The 23,468-nt window shown below is 41.0% G+C and overlaps 1 protein-coding gene across 1 annotated transcript in view; it reads left to right on the top strand.

The window, feature by feature from the left end:
• Nucleotides 1-23,149, top strand: part of ksr2 (kinase suppressor of ras 2) — a gene marked incomplete at its 5' end in the record, with an annotated part of 124,590 nt that extends 101,441 nt beyond the window's left edge. Inside the window, 8 exons of the mRNA XM_080466532.1 lie at nucleotides 1,625-1,694; nucleotides 9,142-9,190; nucleotides 10,314-10,675; nucleotides 16,471-16,567; nucleotides 16,659-16,792; nucleotides 18,083-18,217; nucleotides 21,271-21,400; nucleotides 22,992-23,149. Of these exons, the coding sequence (XP_080322658.1) occupies nucleotides 1,625-1,694; nucleotides 9,142-9,190; nucleotides 10,314-10,675; nucleotides 16,471-16,567; nucleotides 16,659-16,792; nucleotides 18,083-18,217; nucleotides 21,271-21,400; nucleotides 22,992-23,138 (1,124 nt within the window). The 3' untranslated portion in view covers nucleotides 23,139-23,149. The remainder of the gene's footprint in view (nucleotides 1-1,624; nucleotides 1,695-9,141; nucleotides 9,191-10,313; nucleotides 10,676-16,470; nucleotides 16,568-16,658; nucleotides 16,793-18,082; nucleotides 18,218-21,270; nucleotides 21,401-22,991) is intronic.
• Nucleotides 23,150-23,468: the final 319 nt, after the last annotated feature.

The following is a 23,468-nucleotide window of genomic DNA, read 5'->3' as shown; positions in this document are numbered from 1 at the left end:
AACAACATGGACAACCCCAAACACTTACTGTTAGTCCCCGTCAATCCAACAGCATTACGCTGTTGCTGGAACTAATGCCACAGTCATGTCATATTGAATTTACTGCTGGCTCGAATTTAGAAAAGCAAAGAAAACAACAATGGACATTAACATAAAGCCTCTTAGGGGCAATTACCCTGTAATTTCAAATGTATTTATTTGTATTTACAGAGGTGTCAATTATGACGTTTTATGAGCGTGTCCCGGCAAAGCTTCAGTGAAAGATAGGGATGCCCAGTAAAAATTGTCACACGGATCACAAGCACAGATCCACTGGGCTTGGATTCACTCTGAACACTGAACATTTTCGAGTCCTGGCTTGTAGACGCTTGTTTGACGTACTCCATTAAAACGTTCACCAGGCCAAAAAACCAAAACCAGGCCCGCCTTGCTGCCAGGTGACGGCGCCAGGCTTCTAAATGCACCATTCCACACGGGGGAATTTATTTTTATTTTTTTTAATGGTGACTCGCACATTGTGTCACAAATCGTCAGTACACGCCAACACAAGCTGCAAGCGTGACTGCAAATCCTCTGATGTCTTTCAGAGGTAGATACAACCCAGCCGCTGACCCCACTCTTAACTTACATGTTGGAGATTAGTGGCTGCAAAGAAAAGCTGGGAGAATTCTTTCTCATTCTCCTCCAAAGTGAAAAGCTGTGTGCGCGTGTGTTTGTATGTGTGTTCGTGTTAACATGAGCTGCAACAACTGTTTTTTGGGGTATTTTCCCTCCATGAACTCTTGTCAGTCTGCAGAAGTCCACTGCAGTTAAGGTTTGCAGGACAATAATATTGTTGATGACTTTCTGGTCATCTGACTGCACGCCACAGGCTCCTGTATCACATTGCTGTCAAGTGGCCTGCCATGATGGTGTCAGCAACATGTGCACTGGAACCCAACCATGTGGAAAAATGAGATGTTTGACAATGAATCCAAATTGTGCACATGGCACTTGGGTCTGTGGGTCGAAGTCTGTCTGAATGCTGCAACTGTTTTGGTTGAGACTTTACAATGGTCTTGAGTCACATCTAAGGTATGACATTATTGAAGGTAATCTCAATGTACAGAGACACTGAGATGAAGATTGTGACAAATGTTAAAGAACTGATGCCATCCCACAGCAGAATGTGACCAGGCTGGTGACTGCCTTGAAAACGAGATGCCGTGGTGGAGAGGCTGTGGATTTTGCATATGGTTCTTTCACAATCTTCTGAGGTTAATCTTTCTTTTAGATGAATAAATCATTGGATTGCCAATATGTCCTGTTTCTTTAGACTTCAGTGATCAAATCCACCAAACAACACTAGACAAGAGTCACAAGCAAAGAAAATCTGTTGATGAAGAAGATCTGGAAGATACTAAGCTTTTCTTTCTTTCGTTTCTTGCAAATGTTTAAAATGAAGAAAAAAAGAAGCCATCTTTTTAATGTTCTGCGTTTTATTTCCAAGAGGTATGGTTTCAACCAGATAAAATGTTCCAACCGCAAATATCTTTACTGTTGTGTATAGTTTAGATAATACTCTATATACTATATACTGAACTCAGTTTGGGCTTTAATATGTTTGTGAATCTGTTTTCTCCAGATGTTGCTCCAGAGACTCCTCCTAGCAGAGCACCGCAGGTCATTCTGCACCCTGTCCTTTCTGAACCAGGGTGAGTACAAACTAACACACAAGTAAACCTAAACGACATCAGAAAGTCCTGCTGTCTGCCGATCTCCGTACGTCTCTCTCTGTCTCCCATCCACAAAACTTCTTAATTTCTCCACATCCTTCTTTCTCTTCCTTTCTTCGACCGCTGGTCAGAGGCCAAGTCAGACTCACTGGAGCGCGGATATTTGGGTGGCAATTTCAATGCAAGGGCCGACATGATGATTACTCAGAGACTAATGTTAGCATGGCCTTTAGTTCACGCTACACTTGGGATGCCAAGTGGATTTCCAATGGCTCTTTGAGGAAGTCAGTGGTCATGGGGATGCAACCGGAAGACAGAGATTAGTGAGAGGATGCCTTTTGACCCAGATGTTTATTAGATTAGATCCACAATCTATCACAAGAAATAGGGCCAGAAAATCCCCAACTACATCTGCATGGTCAGTGGTGATTGAATTCAAGTCAAGCCTACAATCAATAGAATGTAACGCTACAAGTTTGACTTTTAAAATACCAACGTGACCGCAAACACAGAGGAGGGCAAATAGTATGACTCTTCAGGTGGAGGTGTGGGGCACAGAGCTGCACTAAATGAGGTTTTAAAAGTAAGTCGCATTTGATGTCTTCATGCCACGTTCCTGTAGCAGCTGCTGGCTTTGAGATAAAAAATGAAAGCCATGTGTGGAAATAATAGGAATCAGTAGATAATATAGTGCTACAAATGACATGCGTCTGTCACAGTGGGCTCCATAGGCGTTTGAATAGAGCTGGATTGTTGGGGCTTTAGTGCTACATTCATTACCATAGTTATTATAAGGGGACACAATAGAATATTTTCTCTATCTTGAGACCACAGTCACCCACTAAATACTGGAAACCTTTGCTGCCAATTTTGCTCAATTTGCAACAAATGCATGTTGTTTTTTTTGTTTTTGTTTAACAGGGAATGATCAGGCCGAGACGAGCTAAGTACTGGTCTCTGTGAATGCGCTGAGCTTAATTGTGATGATTGTGGATGGTTTGCAGCTGTGTAGGCAGCTGATCAAAAGGGAAGGGAAACTCAGAGATGACAAGGTGGTCAGCTTTGTTGAAATATAGTTGGACCCTGTAATGACTAGTTATATAAGTACACTCAAAAGAGATATTCGGATATTAATGCACATGATAGAATTCTGAAGGTTCCTTTAATGATCTGAGTTTGACATGGTCAAATGGTAAATTCATCCGTATTTTGTACCAGCGTTATTTAAGACCCTGTTTACGCGTCAAAGTTTGAAGTGAAAACTGAGAACTTTTGTTGCGGTTGAGGTGGCTGTTTACACGACAGTAGTGCTCAGATCCAATGAAAATGCAGCTATTTGAAAGTGGCTCCCAAAGTGGAACTTCTTGAAAACGCTCCACAATGCAACTACTCTGAAATGCTACTACTGCGCTATTGCACCATGGCTGCAGTAAGTAGTTCAGTAGATCAATAGTAGATGGACAATAACAACAACGGCAGCCTCCAAAGTGTCATGACTCCCAGTCCATATTTTCTTGGGACTTGGTAGTCGAGAGTCACTGGAATAGCAATCCAACTTGATCGTCTGTCCATATGATTGTTCGTGCCATTGTTAATTATTGCTCTCTGCACATGTATGTGTGGTTTCATTACAAAGACAACCAACAGCACCCACTGGTGGCCCTATATGAAAACGACATAGTTTTCAAAATGTTGCTGTGTAAATGCCATTTTTTTCTGAAACAAAAACGATGCCTTTTCACTTGAAACATTGTGCATACATTGTCTAAGTTAGAGTTGTAGGAGGCTGGAGTGCACACACGATGAAGCAAGTTAACCAAGCATGTACTTACACTGTGGGAGAAAGATGCAGTAATATGGAGAAAACACATCCAGACCCTACACTCGACACTCTGACCCAGAATCGATCCAGGATCTTCTCGATGTGAGGTGAAGGGATAATTGCGACAACAACATGTGGGAGTTATTAAGGCCATACACCTCCGACAGTTTGTCACTGCTGCTCCCTATCCCGAAGACCATGCTAATGATCTGAAAAGCTTTTTAAAATGTCAGAGGAAAGGCTGTGGATTCCTTTGGGTCTGAAAAGCTGGATTAGAAAAATCAAAAATTCTTTTGTCTTTAACAACTCCTGCTCTGTCCTCACCTGACTACCTGTGTTTTCAAAGATACAAAGAGCCCGACAACTTCATCACAGCATTTCAACATTGTGTTCACTATCATAAAAAAGTACTCGTTCACCTCTAAAAGTTATTCACATAAAATACAGTAAATAAACAACAATGTGGAACTACACTGTGCAGTTAGCTAATTAACAATAACACAAAGTATGTTCACAGTGCTTTGCTTATCGTAAAGATTTTTCTGGTTCCCCCTGGTCTGGGAGAAACTCAGGGTCGCACCTGTGGTGCTGCAGGAATTGTGTGATGTCTGGATTTCTTCGCTTTTCACATTGACACCATGTGGATTAAGAGAGAAAGAACATAGCTGGATGGATTTGAGACAGGAAAGATTTGTGAAACCTCTTTCTTCTGAATGTCTTACAGGGGTCCTCAGATCTCGGCATAGTGTCACGACACATTTGAGTGGTGAAGAGAAAAGCAGGGCATAAATGTCAAAAGTTTAAAAAGAGCCATGATGCTTCTGTCACTCCCTACTCGGGTTCATTCCCAGCTTACAATGAAACTCTGATTGAAATGTAGGGTTTCCAAGTAGTGATACATCTCAACTTTACCAAGTCTTTTGTTTCTTGCAGTTTCTGACGGCTCCTACTTCTTCTCCTGATTTATTTTAAAGGAGGGGAAAAAAAATCTTTTGGGTGCACTTACTTTAGTCTCTTTTTGTTGTTTCGATTTCCGAGCCTCTCTAAAATATAAAAGACCCAATCTATAAACTGATATGATGTCAATCCAAGGCTTGCATGAAAGGGGCTGGTTTTGTAAGGCAGCTCATTAGACTTTATCAGAAAAGAGTCTTACAGTCAGTTCTTTATATACTTTGAATAAATTGACAAAGAATAGGGAACATCAGCAGGGTTTTTTTTTGGTGGTTTTTACTACTAGATACAGAGATTCATTGTATTGATTTTGTTGTGCACCATGGAGAGAGGGTTATTATGAGGGGAAAAAAAAAAGATTTCTGTGGCTCAGCTGCTAGAGAGGGTCATCCACCAGTCCAAAGGTTGGTGGTTCAATCCCTCACCTGGCTTTCTTTCTGTGTCAAAATGCAAGAAACTGAACTTCTGACCATGATGGATCAACATACATGTCAGCATTGCTTTGTGACTGTGAGTGAATGAGTGACGGTAAAGTGTAATAACCATTCATGAATAAGACAGAATATATCTAGGAAGTGTCTTCTACAGTAACAGTATTCTTATAGAGCAACATATTTGTTTATCTTGCCATCATTTATTTATTTGTAATTTACCTACATTTAGTCTTCATTCTTCAACTGAATATTGGAAATCAGGAAAAGTCCTACAAGTGGATAAACCAAACTAATTTTAAATGTTCATGTCCTTATATAAATTAATTATTTCTCCATAATGTCACAGTGCTGTTCTCGGCCTTTTTACTATGTGAATATATTTTCTTGCGGGGAAAAAAAGCCCATATTCCTCTGATTTAATTAATGCTATTGTCTCTTCTTAACCCCATCTTATTATACTCCTGCTGTGGCACCAGGTAGATTTTTCTGGTCTTAATGGCCTCATCCCAGGGTTAATGAGGGCCTGTTTCAGCCCCCGACACCCTGCAGGATTCCCTCATTAGAGCTGAGATTGAACCGCTGGTAGGGGCTCTTGGCGCCACAGGAAGGGTTTTTTTTATACGCTGAATCAACTGTGGTCTTTGCTCAGAGTCCAGGGTTGCTTTACGAACCGGTGTTAATATACCACGGGAAGGTTGTGAGAGGTCACACACTGATGTTGCACAGCCAGTTATGTGGACGGAGGGTGGACGGGTTGAACAGGGTAAAGGGGTTCATTTATGTTGTGTCGCTGGCACCTGGCGCGTAGGTGACAATGTGCATGTTGGGGTCAGAAATTAATAGGAGCTCAGGGTGCAGAAGCTCCTAAGAGTTCCTAAAAATGACTGTGAAATTAAAAATGAGGGCCAGAAAATGTGAGTGGTAATTAAAAGAAGTGACCTGGTTGGACCTGGTGGTTGGACCACCTGTGAGCCATCACAGGTGATTTCTTCCAGTAGATTCTGGACACAAAGTAGTCTCAATAAAGAAATGGAACGCCTAAAAAAAAAAAAAAAAGAATACTAAACCAGCCAATCACTGAATAGAAAAATGAGACTGAAGAGTGAAGTTGCTAAATGTAACAACCATGGTCATTTCTGATGATTACAGTAAAACATACTATTAAAACTAACTAGTGATTTTGAAATGAGCTCATCATATAGTCATTGAAATGGCCTCAATGAAAGACCTCATGTATATAAAATAAAGGAGCATGCATTGACAAGCTATTGCTTCTACAGTGTTTTGGTAAAAGCAGACTAAAAAGGTTACATGTTCACAAAATATCAATATAGAGCCATGGTAAATGAGATCTTATATAGATAGAGCTGTGGACCTGTGTGCAAACACATTGTGATGAAGTAGAAAGAGAACCGACTTTAACAGAAGTGATGGTATTCACATAGACAATTCATACACCGAAATAAATTTGTTGTTGTGATGGAAATTCAGACCTAACCGATAAGTGTATATGATTCTGAGGAATTTATTGGCAGAAATGGAAATATAATGGATGACGTGTGAGCGGGTTGTTATTAAGCTCCTGCCGAGTTTGATAATGACCCATTAATTTTGTGCCTTCATATCAGTCGCAAACATCTAAATATAGGTTGTCCCAGTTAACCGCAGGTGTGGCTTTTACCACTCGTTGCATCATTCAACAATGCGAGAATATTTACATGTTGCTCAGGTTGAAAACCGTTGAATAGAATACACTCAATGATGGCCTATATGTTAGGAAAATCAGCTTGGAACTGGAAGTTTGCTTGTTCAAATCCCATTGCAGGTCCTTGAACATGGGATTTAACTCCTGACTGCTTACGTTGCCTCACTTAAAGACCAACTAGGAAACAAATTTGTGGTCATGACTTGAGACTATGTTCTCAGGTATTATGGACCGTTACTTGTTTAGCCATGAGGTTAATTTCGGAGAACAGATCAGAGTTTGGAGAGCACAGCCAAATGTGCAGCCTTGGACAACACTGTGGTGACCTTAGTTTGAAAGCTTGTAACAAAGCCAAAGGCAATGTATGATAATGGTGGTGGAGAACACAAGGTGGATGTCGCAGGTTTATGAAAGGATTTGAAGCAAGCACAAATATTATAAATGGAGACAAAATTATGGATGTGGATTTGGCAATTGTGGAGCCTAGTATATATGTAAAGATGAGGTTTTCCCACCTGAAGAGAGCCTGACAAGTATTGCACCATTTGACATGGTGAACTGACGGAATGATAGAGTTTAATATGTTTTTGGTGTCATTCCTTCAGAGTTCAGAGCGTCTCATGTTCCCGTTGGGAGTGGAAGAATAATAATGACGTTTCAGGTCCTGTGGGGATTAAAGAGTGGGAACTGCCCATTCTCAACAATCTTGGCATCCACCTCCACCACATTCTGAGACACTGGGACTGGTGGGAGGACCTTTGAAATAGTGCCTGAACCGTTTTAGGAAGGGTTGGTCAGCGATGAGTGAAAGAGATTGTCGTCTACAATTCTCACTGTGGTCGACAATGCTGAGAAAACTCAGAGCTGTTCAAGAGTAGATTATGGATTCTCTCTGACACAACAACATTTTCAAGAGAAAATGGAAAACTTTTGTTGCATTTTGGGTGTGCTTTTACATGACAACGGTGCCGGGAGCCACTGCAAATGCAACTTTTTGAAAACGCTCTGTCGCCGTTGAGACGGGGTAAACGCAGCTTTCCTGATACACTGATACTGCACATGTGCACCCCAGCTTTAGTAAATGGTTATTTTGCACATACATGAGTAGATGGACTATACCAACAATTGTGGCCTCCGTAGTGGCATGACTCCCAGTCCACATTATCCAGGGACTTGGTAGTTTTATAGTTGAGAATCACACAGAATAGCAATCAAACTTCGTCTATCCATATGATTGTCCATGTACTCGCCATTGTTGATGTTTGTAGCATGTTGTTCTCTGCATGCATGTGTGCGCGGATTCATTACACACACAAAAAAACCCCAAAAAACCAGCTCCCACTAGTGGCCCAACTTTGAAAACTACATCGTTTTCAGTGGGAGCATCGTTTCCAAAACAATGCTGTGTAAACTGAAACTTTGTGGCGTCAACAGGTCAGCGACTCCTCATCCCTTTCTCAAATATGAGCCCGAGGAACCAGATTGACTTGCTATGAAATGGAAGCGACTAAGCTAAGCATTCCAAATGCTCTGTCCTGCCATAATATGTAAGACGAGTTTGGCAAAGTTCATAACTCAGAGGGGATTATTTAGCTGTAGACTGTTGAAAACAAGAAGTTGGGCACTGGCTTTTTCCTTTGCTGCTCCTGTAGGCAATTACCCAATTTAATGGCCAGAGAAATGAGTGATTCCACATCCTTTGTGTTGTCTCCGGTAGCCAGGTCATCCTTTATCTCATTTGACTCCATTTCAAAACCATGTAATGACTTGCCGTTCCACCCTTAATCTGCTGCTATGGCTTTAATTTCACTGGAATTTTTGGCCACACTCGAAGCACCGTGATCTGGCCGGCTAACCATTTCGGGCCTTTTGTTTTCTGGACTGTAGTAAAAAAGATACAAATTTGATCCTATCTGAGAAATGATGCTCTCTTAGAAGAAAGAAGATCGGTTCTTGCAAAAGAGATGAGGTTAGAGGTTATGGTGCTGCCTCTAAGTACTCCAGCTCTTAAAAAAAAAATCTGAAGGGTGATTTGTGGCTATTGAATCCAAATTTTATCTCAGTGCAAGAAGTAATAATCATATGTGCCTTTTTTTTTTTTTTTTTTAAAGCAAATGTGACAAACATTGTGTGGGAAAAAATGAGAATGAAATAAAACAGTGTGGTACAAGAATCATACCTGCATATACGAAACAAGTCTGTTGAATAAGACCCTGATTTTGGGACATGGGTTGGTGTCTCAAAGCTTTACAATCTGTACTGTAGAGTTGGTAGAATCTTTCTAAACACCTCAGATGATTGCATTTCTAATTATATTGTCATTGTGCAACAGTCAAGGTTGTAGCGTTTTCGGTATACAACCGATTCAAGCTTAGTACAACACGCAATTCGAGCAACAAAAACCTTAAAGCTATATAACAACAATGGATTCAGTTATGTGGAAAGGAGCTTTCTTTTTGTTTTGAGTTCTTACTGCTTGGATTAAGCTCCCTATCTCTTCTTTGTTTTTAGGAACGAGGGCAACCCTTTACTTCAAATCGAAGTGGAACCGACATCCGACGTGAGTCCTTCTTTGGATTCTTTCTCACATTTTTGAAAAACTTCTTTTCCATCTCCACATATTTGCCAGTGACGTCAGAGTGAAATGACTTATGAATGAAGACAAAACACAGCCCCCACCCTCACTTGCCCCAGCCGTTTGTGTTGTTCGCTCATTTAGCAAAAATGTGTTTCCGCTTGCTGTGGAGCCTCAAGGTAAGTTATGTGTCAACGGAAACAAGAAGGAAAACACACATCTTCCCTTCCCGTCATTACTGTTTCTGTAAGTGTGATATATTTTGAGAAATTGTGTTGCAGATTGCCTTGAATGATATTTCAGCAGGCGTGTCTGAATAGGTCATTTTCACTCCTGCGATACATTATATTTTAAATCAAATCAGAATAAATCAGCCAGTTTTCACCCTCTGGTTGTTTTCCCTTTCCATATCTCTATTTCATATTGGATGCAGCCTAAACAGCAGCGTGTGTTTCAATGGCTCACTGCCCACTGACAAATGACATATTTTATGTGACTTAACATATTCATATACATATAATTTCTGATCAGAATACCAAGTACAGATACACTGGTGATCTTGAAGAGTTAGTTCGAATGCACTTTACCAGGAGTGTCCACATTTTTTTTCACTGAGGTGCACAGAAATATTCCAAAGGCATCAGTTGAGGAAAATCTTCTGCACTCGCTTTGCTACTTTGAATTTCTTTGCTTTTGTCATTTTTGGTTACCGGTCACATTATTTTTTTCTAGTTAGCCTTGTTGCAAAGCTACCTTGTTCAAAAGGGTGTCGAATCTCAAAAGTACAACGGTCGAGTGCAAGTTCATGTCTGAGTCAAATTTCACAATTTACTGCAAGCCAGTTCAGTATGAACCAAAAGCCAAAATACATGAAGGTTTTTTTAATTTATTATTTTATTGTCATTGCTCCTTCTCCCAGTAAAAATGAATCATCCATCTGCTGAATGGCATTTGTCGAAATATATGCATTCACATCTTGCTATAATATTTTAACACCACCTCTTTGTTGTGTATAAGAGAATTTTATTCATCATACTTGCAAATCTGTAAATATGTGAAACACAGGCTTACAGCCAAGAAAAGTAAGATTGCATTTGCTCTTTCACAGAATGAGGACGGCAATGACGAGGATTCTGGCGATGAGTTTGAGGAGATGAACCTGTCACTCCTGTCAGCTCGCAACTTCCCGCGCAAGGCCAGCCAGACCAGCATCTTCCTGCAGGAGTGGGACATCCCGTTCGAGCAGCTGGAGATCGGGGAGATGATCGGCAAGGGCCGCTTTGGCAAGGTGTTCCACGGGCGGTGGCACGGGGAGGTCGCCATCCGCCTCATCGACATCGAGCGTGACAACGAAGACCAGCTGAAGGCCTTCAAACGCGAGGTGATGGCCTACCGCAACACCCGCCACGAGAATGTGGTGCTGTTCATGGGGGCCTGCATGAGCCCGCCACATCTGGCCATTATCACCAGGTAAGTTGAGAGATAAAAAAAACAGGCTGGTATGTTTTCATCACAACCTTTTCAAGTAAAAATAGAAAACCCTTTTCTTGTTGTATGTCCTTCCTCTCGGTCAGATAATCCAACAGTTCAGTGACGTGTCCTACCACCTATTTGGTCGCCAGACTTTTGACCAGCACCAACAGGAGGAACTATATTTCCCCTGTGTTAAGATCTCTTCACTGGCTCCCTGTTGAGTCTCGTGTTCAATATAAAATCTTTGCGCTAACCTTTCGAGCCCTATATGGTCAAGCTCCTCCTTACATTGCTGACCTCATAAAGCCCTAGACCTCGACTCGGAGCTTGAGATCGTCTGGGCAGAACCTGTTAAAGGTTCCACGTACCTGTTTTAAAACTCGGGGAGACCGATCATTCAAAGCTGCCGCGCCCCGACTTTGGAATGAACTCCTACTTGACCTGCGCTCCATGGGCTCAGGAGACATCTACAAAAAGTGCCTAAAAACACATTTGTTTGCCAAAGCATTCTAGTCCAATCGACCCACGCTGCCACTGACTCTCGGCATTTGTTGTGTTTTTAAGATGTTTTTTTTCTCTTATCTGTTTTTACGGTGAAGCACTTTGTGACTCTATGTCTGTGAAAAGCGCTATACAAATAAAATTTACTTACTTACTTACTTACTTTTTTTGGTGCTCAGAGTCCGTTAAAATGAAAAATATTCTAAAACAAAACTGCAGAAGTGTGTCCTGTAGATGGGGTCTTAGAGCGGCTTGTATCTTAAAGTTAACCACAAAACTTAATCCTTTCACAAGTCAAATTTTTCTCAGACAAATTCCTTGAGCCAACATCAGCAAATGGTTTATTATTCTGGGCAGAATGAAAGAATGAAAGAATGCTGGTGTCAAATTACAAGCAGATAATGCTCCTTTGGTTCTGTTCCAAGAAACTGGCCAGTCAAACAAAAGTTACCTTTGAGTGAGCAGACCAGATCAAGAAGATTAAAACGGATAAAACCTGATTACATATTTTTATTATAAAACCACAACATGTCCATGTTTATTTGGTTTATACAGTCTGAAACCTGAAAGCACAGTTAAATTGAGGATGTTCCGCTATTAACCCATTTCTAAGGAAGAGGTTAAAGGCTTAATCTGCAACCAAGTTGGTTTAACTTCAGGAGATAGATGGGTAAAGAAAGGGCTATAAAATGCTTTGTGTTGAATTGTAGTGCAATCGAAACAAATTGAAATGATAAATTAAGCTTTAGTAAAAGACCTCATGCATCCAAGTAGCATGAGAAAGGTTTGGCTTTCAGATCCCAACCGCTGTTAACAAGGATATCTTACAATGGGAACAATGGTGGGCAAACACTACTTGATGGTCCTTGGGAGGCCCAGTGTGGCTCAAATAAGAGAAGGCCCTATTCTCCCTATAGGTGGACCTCACATTCTTAGTCAAAACGTGCATGTGTTTTTAAACATCTCTGTGTGTCTTGGTAATTGCACCGGCGATGCAGCACACTCAGACATGAAGCATGTGTTAGTATGCATGCCGAGTATGGTTCTCCAAGTTTCAAGTGCAAACACGCCACAAAAATAATTAAAAAGAGGCAATCCAATCACATTTTTTGCAAAGAACAAGAACAGGTCCGTCGTAATTAAAAAAACAACAACACTATATTGTATTTTAATTATAAATAGTGCACACTGATTAAAAATGTTGAAACTAGTATGTTAAATAAACTCTGTTGGTTCACAAACACTTTCAATGTTAAAATAATGAGGAAAAAGGTAAAAATTTTAAAAAATCACAGTAAACTGGTATTTTTCATTGATAATCTCTTTGTTGCTGACCACCAAGCCTTTTTTTTAATTTTTTTTTTTAATTCCACTTTGTGTGTGAACTCTGCAGCCTGAGCTTTTTGCCCAGGCAGCTGGTGTGACATCTACAGTCAGAAACTAGCACTCATTTCCGATCAGCCACGCATCTGCCCCCACTACAGGACACGGGGGAGGGGGTCAGAGCGGCTGACAGCAAAGCCTCCGGAGGTTACGATCTGACCGTGCTGCTGTCGCTGAACGGCCGAACCACCCACTCCTCGCAGCGACCGTGCCGCTGTCTTGACCAGCGTCTGACAGCGGATAACGGGAGCGTGCACAGTGGGAGTCTTAAGACGTGTCACATGCAGAGAACACCTTTAATTACTTCAGGCTTTCGTGGTCACATATGTGCAGTATTCCTCTCTGTTCTAACAAAGAGGCGGGAGCTGTCTTTTCAGGCAGGAACATCACAAGGAATAGTTTCAGTTAGTTAATTAGCAGAACTAATACGGTTCTAAAGGAAATTGTTTGGATATTTGCCCCATTTTTCCACTGTTATCTACACAGGCTGTCAACACAAAAGAATTATATTTCTTCCTTCTTTCTGTTTTCACAAGAAAGGAGAGGTTTTGAGTTTCAAAATCCTTTAAATCAGTGGTTTCCTACATGTTTTTGCTTGAAGGCCCAGAGATTGCTTCGAAGCAAAGGCTGTAGACCCCCTCCACCTTCTCTTGGCAACACACTGGTGGACACACACAAATTTTCATAAATATGCAAAAAAAAAAAAAACCTTCAAAAGAAAGCAATAGTTTCACATTTGCTTGAAATCATAAGAAGTGTGTCAATATATATTTTATATATATTTACAAAACTGATGTTGATAACTTCATAGCAGATGCAACCCCCCTACCGCTTTCAACAAAGTTCCACATGTAAATAATGAAAGTAAAGAAACTCTGATCTCCGTCCCTGTGTTTTGCGTGCAGATTTAATAACCCGATTGTGTGATTTTTTTTTTTGGAGAGAGATAGAGATCCGTGATTGCAGTTGTGAAATTGCTGTGAGTGCAGGGGTGCTGACAGATGAGCTGGCTGCTTCTCAGAAAAATCCTCGCTGCTGATTGCTGAAAATAATAGCAAATGTCAGTACAACAGGTGGCTTTGTTATCCTCCAGCGCTCAGCCTCGTCTATGATCAAGCAGATGAAACAAAGGTAACTAAGAAAAGTCGGTCTTTATCATCGTCTTGCAGCTTGACACGTCAGGGAAGTGAAACCGAAACACGGGATGCTGGAATATTACCGGCATTGTAAATGTTGATTGCTGCTTTTTTTTTGTTGTTTTCGTTTGACTGTTTTTGCTGAACATACAGAACAAAAGGTCACCTGTAATCTTAGCGCTGTATTTTTTCCCCCCTATGTAAATGGCTTAATGACTTCATTTTGAAGCACAGAGGTGACATTCATCATGTTGAGATGGCCTCATTAGCGTTTCATCTTCGTGACTTTTATGAAATATGGCCTCGTTCTCCTTAGCATAGATTATTTGCATCCAGTTTGTCAAAAGACATATTGCAATGGAGGCTGCATTTCTGTGTTGATAAAAAGTCCAGCAGAAAAAGGGAGGCTATAAATATGGCTACTGTCGGGTTGTTGTGAGGAATGAATATGCATTACCCGTTCGCTTCGGGTCCTTTGTTGGTCACCTGCGTGGCACAGCCGGGGTCGAAGGCTTTAAGTGTGAGGCAGGGGGTGGTTGTGCAGCTGTCTATTAAAAGGTACTGGCGATGGCACCCCTCCAGAGATATGATACTGGCTGGCTGTTACACAGTGTGTAACCGTGTGTAACCGTGTGTAACCGTGTGTAACAGTTTTACACTACTGTCACTTCAGGACCGCATCAGTATGTTGTCTTACTCAGATGCCTCAGATGTCTTTAACTCCCTGACGAGACTTTAGGCTGATTGTGTGTTCTGGATGAAAGTGCACACACTAAATGTTTATTGGTTCGGCAGAAAGCAAAGGTGCTACGATTAAGAAATGTTTTTGTTTTGTTTTGTTTTCATTCAAATTTGTACAATTTGCTGGGTGTTTTAGCCGGATTGGAGCCTCTTGTGGGCCAATTTTTGCCCACGGTCCTTATGTTTGACACCCTGGAGGTTAAAAAAGCGGACTTGGGCTCTCAGGATCGAAAGTTCAAATAACACTGCTTGGTCCCTGAGCAAGGCTTTGACCCACCAGCTCTCCAGGCACCCAACGGTGCCAGCCCAATGCTCTTAGAAATAGAATGGGTTAAATGCAGACAAATAATTTCCTGAAGAGGGATAGATTGATAAATAGAGTATATGGATTGACTCAATTCCCAGATTGCATTGAGTTACTCCGCAATCATCGTTCAGCCGAGGGATCGATTAATTAGGTTAAGTGAGAGGATGGTTAATATACAGGCATTGCGTGTAAGCTTTCAACTTTCAACATTCATTATACTCAATTTTACTTATAAAAATTACTTTCTTTTTAAATCAAATTATGAACAAAATTGTTTCTCACCAACTATCAGTCACACATCTTAGCCTCCCGGTAAAAGTCTGTACATTGGGGATAGGAAAGCAGACTCTGACCAAACCTCAGATAAAGAAGGAACGGTGTTGATTCTGTCTTGGCTGTGAACAAAAGGAATCATTTTTCACTCTCTCACACATTTTTGCGGTTGCATAGAAGTCTGACAATCCAGTCCAAATGTGTTTTGTAGATTTGGAGAAGGCTTAAGACTGAGCCGGCCAAAACGTCTTGTGGAGGTCTTTCAGGCGTACGGGGTACCGGTACTGCGGCTGCAGGATATCTGTAGAGTTCTCGTGTTTGACCAGTGTCTCAATACCCGGGTTGTGCGATGACCCCCTTTTCGTTTGTGTTTTTCCTGGGTGGGGAGGCGAGGCCAGCAGGGCATCATGTGGGGGGCCGAAGGGGGGCATCTTTGCTTTTTGCAGATGATGTCCCCTTGACACAAACGTGTGAGGTTTCCAGGTTTCACTGGACCAACATGCCACCAGTTTCCAATGCAGATCACCATGTTCAAGTCTGAGTCCATAATTGTCTCACGGAAATCTATGACATGATCTCTCCAGCTGGGAGGGGGCACCTTCCCCAGGTCGAGGAGTCTAATTTATTCTTATTCAGTAATGAGAAGTGGGATCTGACAGGTGTCACAGATTCAGACAAGTGAAACAATCTTTTTCACTCCTATTCAGTTTGACCAACATAAATTAAAATAACCGTTATCTCATACAAAAACAAAACAAAGCCCAAAATAATCAAAAGCAGCCATGATGTCAATTCAAAAGGATCTTTGTACTGTGCTGCAGGTACATTATATCACGTATTGTCAACACTGCCAATATTGCAATTGCTCTATTTACTGCAATATGTTGTATTGACCATCAGGTCTGTCCTCAGTCCAACAAGACAGATCCAGGAAGTGCCAAGACGAGTAAATTTAACAGTAAACACAACAAGCTTTTGGTAATTAATAACCAGGATGAAAATCTGCATGAAGGCCTGAGGCACAAACACGCAAAAGTGCAATATTTAAATTGTGCCTTTTATCTGAACTATATTTAGACACCTTTATCGCACTGTTGTCAGATGTGGTCGCATGTAAAGCATCACCTTTGCACAAAAAAATAAAATATAAACAAACCGGCAACTGATCTAGCACATTGGTGTTAAAAATAAAACATTTACACAATTCTTTTTGTTCTAAAAATGATTAAAAACTGCAAATATCCTCCATTTTCAGTTGTCTGGACCACAATAAAAAATTAGATGGCTTGATTCCTAATTAATCGTGCCTTTAGTCGTGCCTTTAACCTCCTGTCTGTCAATGTTCTGCATTGACTGCCCTCAAAAGGATCTTTACATGATGCACATCCACTCAATTTACTGTTATTTCCTTTGTGTCATCCAGCGGCTGAACTCTTCTTTCTCTCTTTCAGCTTGTGTAAAGGCAGGACGCTTTATTCCGTGGTGCGGGATGCCAAGGTGGTCCTGGACGTTAACAAGACCCGACAGATCGCACAAGAGATGGTCAAGGTAAAACAACTTAACGCTGATTCCCCAGAGCACTCCGGCGGTGCACATGGCATTACGGGACCGTCAACTCTCTCACTCTCGCTGTCCTCAGGGGATGGGCTACCTCCACGCCAAGGGGATCTTACACAAAGACATGAAGTCCAAAAATGTGTTTTATGACAACGGTAAAGTCGTCATCACCGACTTTGGACTCTTCACCATATCTGGGGTTCTGCAGGCTGGCAGGTAATTATGTTCAATACACATCACATACAGACCAGCCTTTTTTCAGTGAGCAGGAACAAAACTCTAATGTGTCTGTTGTGTACAGTATATGTTTGCAATGTGACACTGTGACAGGTTTAATTGTTTGTTGCTTAATTAACACAAAGACATTTTGATTCAAATGAATCAACAACGGAATAAGATAAATCATGTTTGTTCAGCTTTTTCTTCTCGGACACACTCATGTGAATGGCTAGTAATTTCGTCACAGCTCTTCTTGTGCTATAAATGTAACTTGCATTACCGTGATTTAAGTTAACCTGGAAGATACCAATAGGAACTTTTCTTATGACCCATGTTTTGTGGATAGAACACAAGCATTGCTAAAGTCAAGGATGAAAAGACAAATTCAGTTGTGAGATGCAAAAAACAATGGACACAACTAAAACGTTGAATCCCAGGTTTGTGATGTCAGTACTGAGCACACCAGCAATCACATTCCCATAGCTTTTTCAACAAATTATTCGTAATAATATGTATAAGTTATAAGCAGTTTCTATACACAGGTGACAATGGTAGAAAACTTCTCAAATAACACTTAACAAAACAGCAAGTACGTAATTTATTTATAATCTATCGATGCATCAATTTCACTTCACTCATGCCTATGAAGACTGACATCTGAGACACATTTGAGTTGTGTCGCAGATCACCCATCCATTCGAAAAGCAGATGTGACGACAGCGAGCGTCACTTTTGCCGCAGCTCCATCCATCACGGCTTCAAAAACACTAGTAGTATTAAACACACGAATGCATCTAATCACATCTTGAGATGCGGCGATATTAACATCACAAGAGCTGACCGAAGAGAGTTGGCAACAACCATAGCATCCCAGAATGTAATTGGTCATTAGTTTCACATCAACAAGCAAACAAGCATGAGCTCATGATGAATTGTGGTTCCCGTGTAGGCCTTTGTTACATTTTGGAAACATGACAGCGACGCAGATGGAGTGAGGTGACGTCTCTGCTCGTCTCTTCTTAACATTGTTACGATTCAGTGAGCTTTCATTGTACAATCTGTTGCGGTATGTTTCGCAAAAAAAACTTGTGAAGTTGTCATCACGCTCAGAATAATAATAAAATGATGTTGCTGAAAGTGGTTGGAGATTCCCAGAACCTGCCTAACCTGACACTTTAGATGAAGTTAAAGGTAAAGTGAGAAGCACCTCTGACTGAGGTCACTCTGAGTATCCACAAAAAGTGATCCAGCAGGTCAACACGTCTCCACATTTTCCCCCGCTCGCAGCCGGAGAGAAGACAAACTGAGGATCCCCAACGGCTGGCTCTGTCACCTGGCCCCGGAGATCATCCAGCAGCTCTCTCCGGACACCGAGGAGGACAAGCTTCCGTTCTCCAAACAGTCAGATGTCTTTGCTTTCGGGTGAGTGTCCTCTCACCAGATGCCCCGCTTGTTTATTTGCCCAGACGGTATGCGAGCGGGGCTGATTATAGCACCGTGTTGACAAAAGAGGGGCTTTTGCAGATTCGAAAATATGTGAGTGGATTCAACAAATTGTTGGTTTTCACAGAGCGGCTTCCTCCGGCTCTCATTAGCAGGTCCTCAGATCTCATTATAGATACACGACGTCACTGCACAGACGTACACAATGCAACAATCTGATAGTTTAAATGACAGTTTTGTGTCCGCCATTATTAGAATTTGGACGTAAAAACTCGTAACCATTTATTGAGAGCAGGATTAACATGAAAGCTTAATTACCTTTGAAAATTTGGATTTTGACGTAGAGATCCACTTGGTCTCATTTGCCTGATTTAGAAACAGCGAAGCCCTCATGACTTGGCTCATTTTGCTTTATGAATGGACCCTTGGAAGGGATGACGATAAGATGAAGAGGATATGATGCTCAAATAAGCAACAGCAGCTGGCAGACAGCAGGAGACTGGAGAAGTCGGGCGGAGTAGATAAAGTACAGTGATTGGTTTCCCCATGCGGGTGCGACAGAAGGTTTGCACACGCTTAGTCGAACGAATGATGCAAACCAAGATCGAGTTATGTTCTTGAATTTTAAACTGATTGAATTATTAATTGCAGGAAGAGGTTGAGATGTATGAATGAGGAGGGGGGGGGGGGGGGGGGGGGGAGCCAAAGGAGTTAACTACGTGATGATGCAGGAGGACTGAATGAAAGAGTAGAAAGGAAAGATTTACAAATGAAACCGGTTCTCTGATTAAATAATAAATAAAAAAATGTAATAAAACGTGCTTGCAAGGTTTATTTTTGGGTTTCTGTGTGTCTATGTCTGGTAGTGTTTACCAGCCAAAGGCCCCGGCTAAATGGTTATTGATTACATGTTCAGGAGCTTGTGTACAGCTCCCAATTTCAGAAAAGTTGGGACATTGTGTGAAATGCAAAAAGAAACAGAATGTTGTGTGCATGACAACATATCAAATGTTGAAAGTGAGATATTTTTTGCCGTATTTGAAGAACGTGCCCATTTTGAATCTGATACCGGCAACAAGTCAATAACAAGATTTGGTACAAAAAGAGTCTTTTAGAGGTGAGGAGCCAAAAACTGCAGGCAGATGGAAAAATGAATGTAGGAAGGATATGTTTGATTAAAATTGTTAAAAAAAAAAAATTTAAAATAACAACAACCAGAAAAGCTTGGAAAATGTATTACATCAAATGGTCTTTAAAAGATTTAGAGAATTCAAACAGATCTGTGTACAGCCAAAATGATTGGACAGCCGGAGGTCTTTGGTTTTTCAGGCATCACTGCATTGGCTCCATCTTCAGAAAACACTGTTCACCGCTTTATAATTAATTCAATCGAAAACAAACCTGCTAAACCAAAGGATGCAGAGTAGATACAGTACATGTTATCTACTTTCTGTTGGCCAAAGAAAGGGACCTTCCAGAATGCTGTCCAGTCTGTTTGTAGTTTAAACTTCAGCATTCCGATGATGTGGAGGTTCCATTCGTTCACATGGTATTGGTAGTGCTGCACCATATAACCAAAATTGATTGGTTTTGCGAAATCAACAAAATTGTGTGTTCATTCATTAAAATGTTTAATCAATTCCAGCCTAATTAGTTCATGGTGAATTTTTGTGGCCACGGGGTGCAAAAATGAAGAAAACTGACCAAGTCGACCAGCTGATCCACAAAGACTGTAGCACAAAGATGTTAATATCTCTTAAAGTGTTTATTAATCATGAAATCATACACTTTTCACAATACTTATTGTATTTACTTATCGCAGTTTTAGGATTTTTGACTGCTTCTCCACTGGCGATATTCAAGTTTTAATCGCTCTCTACAGCATTCCCGTGCCTCTGTAGCGAGGCACCTCCCTGCTCCAGTCGACATTCGATATCAGGAAGATGAAGCCATCCTCCCGCCTTGTTAAAAACTGCCATCATCAGACCACTTGTGAAAAACCCCACCCTGGATCCGAAAGTCCCATCAAACTACAGACCCATCTCCAATCTCCCATTCCTGTCCAACGTTCTGGAAAGAACTGTTGCAGCACAACTTCAGGATCACCTCAAACACAACAACCTGTTTGAGAAATTCTAGTCTGGCTTCCGCCCTGGCCACTGCACAGCCTTGGTCAGGGTTACCAATGACCTCCTGATAACTGCAGTTATCACAATGACGTACTTTGTGCAGAATGGACTGAACATATTAACATACTGTTTTTTTGCGTGTATTCATCTATTTATTGGTCATCATATGCTTAAACAGGTAATTAGGAAAAAGTAGCAAAGCCCATTTAATGAAAAAAGAGTTTTTTTTGACATTTGTGACCCCAGCTCATCTCTGGTTTTCATACTTTATTGCATTGTCTGCTTTCTGAGAGCTCTCGCTTTTCTCTATTTGTCCAATCTGAAGCCAAATTTCCTAAGCTGATTACAAATCCCGGTGGCTCCTGTCCTTCCTCCGCTACCATTACGGCATCGTTTGTGGGGGTGGCTCCTGCTCTGTTGACTCCTAACACAATTGCATTTTCAGATGGTACACCCCCCCCCATATGGAGCTTTTTGTCACCGTATTATTCTAAAGGGAAGACGAGTGCAGCTCTGAAGAACAATGTCCAGCTGCTCTGTGAGGCCTTGTGCTACCCAGAGGTGACCCCCACGGCTGTTTTGCATATTCATCAACAATCAGCCGTCAGTTTTTTCCCTTACTCCGGGCAAAAAGCTATTTTTACTCTGCTCAAAGTTGACATGCAGGAGCACGATGCAATCTACTAACTCGCACAAACATTCTGAATGCTAATGTTTCTCGAACAAACTTGGCAATGGGAAGGAAATTCATCATCAATATGCAAGTTTTGAACTGAGACGGGAATTATAGGGCCGTTACATGTGTGTTTCCTCGGGATGTCACGTGTGTTTTGAAGACTGTGGTACCATTGTCTCAATAACCGGTCCAAATGACTAACCTGCTCTCCTCCTCTGTCTTCACAGCACCATCTGGTATGAGTTACACGCACGCGAGTGGCCTTACAAGAGTCAGCCAGCTGAGGTGATCATTTGGCAGATTGGCAGCGGCATAAAGCCCAACCTCGCCCAAACTGGCATGGGGAAGGAGATTTCAGTAAGGGATTCAGTTCTTTTCTTTTTCTTTTGTCACACTTTGTTGCATGCTGAATTGCTGCAGAGTTTCCGTGTTGTGGCACTCACCCAGTCCCAGACTCACCGTGTTGACAACAGCTCCATGCACACCGAAGAAAGATGATAAGCAGCAGAAGTGTTTCTGAAGTCGATGTTTAAGAAGCGATGACGGGGACTAAAGAGGTTTTTAGTGTGCAAAAACTTTCTCAAGGAGGCAGTTATTGACTTGGTATCCACTTTTATTCAGACTGTCTTGCAATAAATGAGCATAGATGGGGTTTTTTTCTTTCTTAAAGGCGCATTATGTGGTAGCCAGTCACTGTCGAGTCTTCTGGTTTCAGCTTATAGCTATAAAGAGCTTCTGTCATTTTACCTGAGAAAAGACAAACGCAAAGACTGTAACACTTAATTGAGATAAATGTTACCATCAATACGAGACTTACATTGTCTGAAACAGATGAATGAACCCATTGAGTCATGATTTTCAATTAAGGACAGTAAAGTGTAGCAGATGCAGTTTATGACTATACACATGAGATGGTACACGTGAGAGCGCCAGCACAGAGCTGGATTAACTGGGTCGACTTGATAACTTCAGAATATATACACTTATATCGCCTTAAAAAAAAAGATGAGGATAGAATCAGAATGAAACCTTGGCAAAATTGAAATGTCAAGAAAAACGTTGTAGCTTCCGAAATAAACTCAGTGTGAATACATCATTCTCAAAGCAGTGTTTTACCAAAAACCTATCTTGTCCTAACCTTTTCATTAATGTGTTTCAGTCAGTGGTGTAAAACTGGGGAAACGACTAAATGTGAACTCAAAAATGTCCAAACTTTAAACGGACGAGACATTTTTATTGTACAACTTCATGATTATTATAGGATATGAATAAATAGAAAAATAAATAAATACATTTGTGTGTATAATATATGATATTCACCTAAATATGGACCAAATAAGTATATTTATGAAAAAGAATTGGTCAATGTGTGTTTTGATATTATTTTTACAGTATATTGATAGGCATTATAATCATTTTTCAGTCTAATATGTATATTTTGAAGCGAGAACTGGTGGAAAGGCAAATGCTTTGTCTTTTTTTATTCTAGCCTCTTTGCATGTTCAGAAAAGTTCAATTCAGCTGTTGTACTGGAGTTTTAGACTGGCGAAGCATTTACACTCAGATGGTTCATCTCATTCCGTGTGTTTGGGGTTTATTTCTCATTGTGTTATTTTGGAAGCTGCTGCTGTGTCTCGTTCATCGATTATTTTTCTTTGATGCACTATGGTCTACAGTAGTGGTGTCAAACATATGGCCCGTGGGCTAAAACGGGCCTGCAAGAGGCTCCAATCCGACCCAAACAGAACACCAAGCAAATTGAGATTTTTTTCTTTTTTACAGGCTGATTGGTTAGTAGTCATTGATTAAACAGGAAAATGTCCTTTTAAAGTTCACTATCCATTGAAAACTGAGTGATTTTCTTAAGTCACGTCAATCTTTGATGGAATGGTGAAATGATGACTTAAATAAAAGTGAACCTAATAGTTTGTATTTCTGTCTTTTCCAGGACATTCTGCTCCTCTGCTGGGCGTACAAGCAGGAAGAGCGGCCAAGCTTCTCCAAGCTGGTAGATTTACTGGAAAAGTTGCCAAAAAGGAATCGCCGCCTTTCCCACCCAGGCCACTTCTGGAAGTCAGCTGAGTATGTCAAATGAGTTAGCGACGTAAAAAAAAAAAACAACCAAAAAAAAAAGAAACAGCAACCAATCAGCAACTATTAAGGAAAAAAAATATATATATAAAAAAAAGCAGCCGCCATAACTCCACATAAATAACCCACCTCCTTAAAGAATGCACTGAATCCAAAAGCCAGCCCAGTGATGAAAACTGCCCGTGCTTTGTGTATTTTCGTGGAATGTTGGCATGTGTGTGTACGGATAAGTCAACACAGTCGGGACTCATATCTTCACTTTGGTTTGATTTAAACCATACCGGATCTCTTTTTCTTTTGTCTTTTATTTCTTCTTCTCTTGACTTGTTCCCGT

The sequence above is a fragment of the Lipophrys pholis genome (assembly GCF_963383615.2).
Source record: "Lipophrys pholis genome assembly, chromosome: 7".
NCBI classification, from domain to species: domain Eukaryota; kingdom Metazoa; phylum Chordata; class Actinopteri; order Blenniiformes; family Blenniidae; genus Lipophrys; species Lipophrys pholis.
The sequence above is the reverse complement of the archived record's forward strand: the minus strand, read 5'-3'. Positions and strand labels throughout refer to the sequence as shown.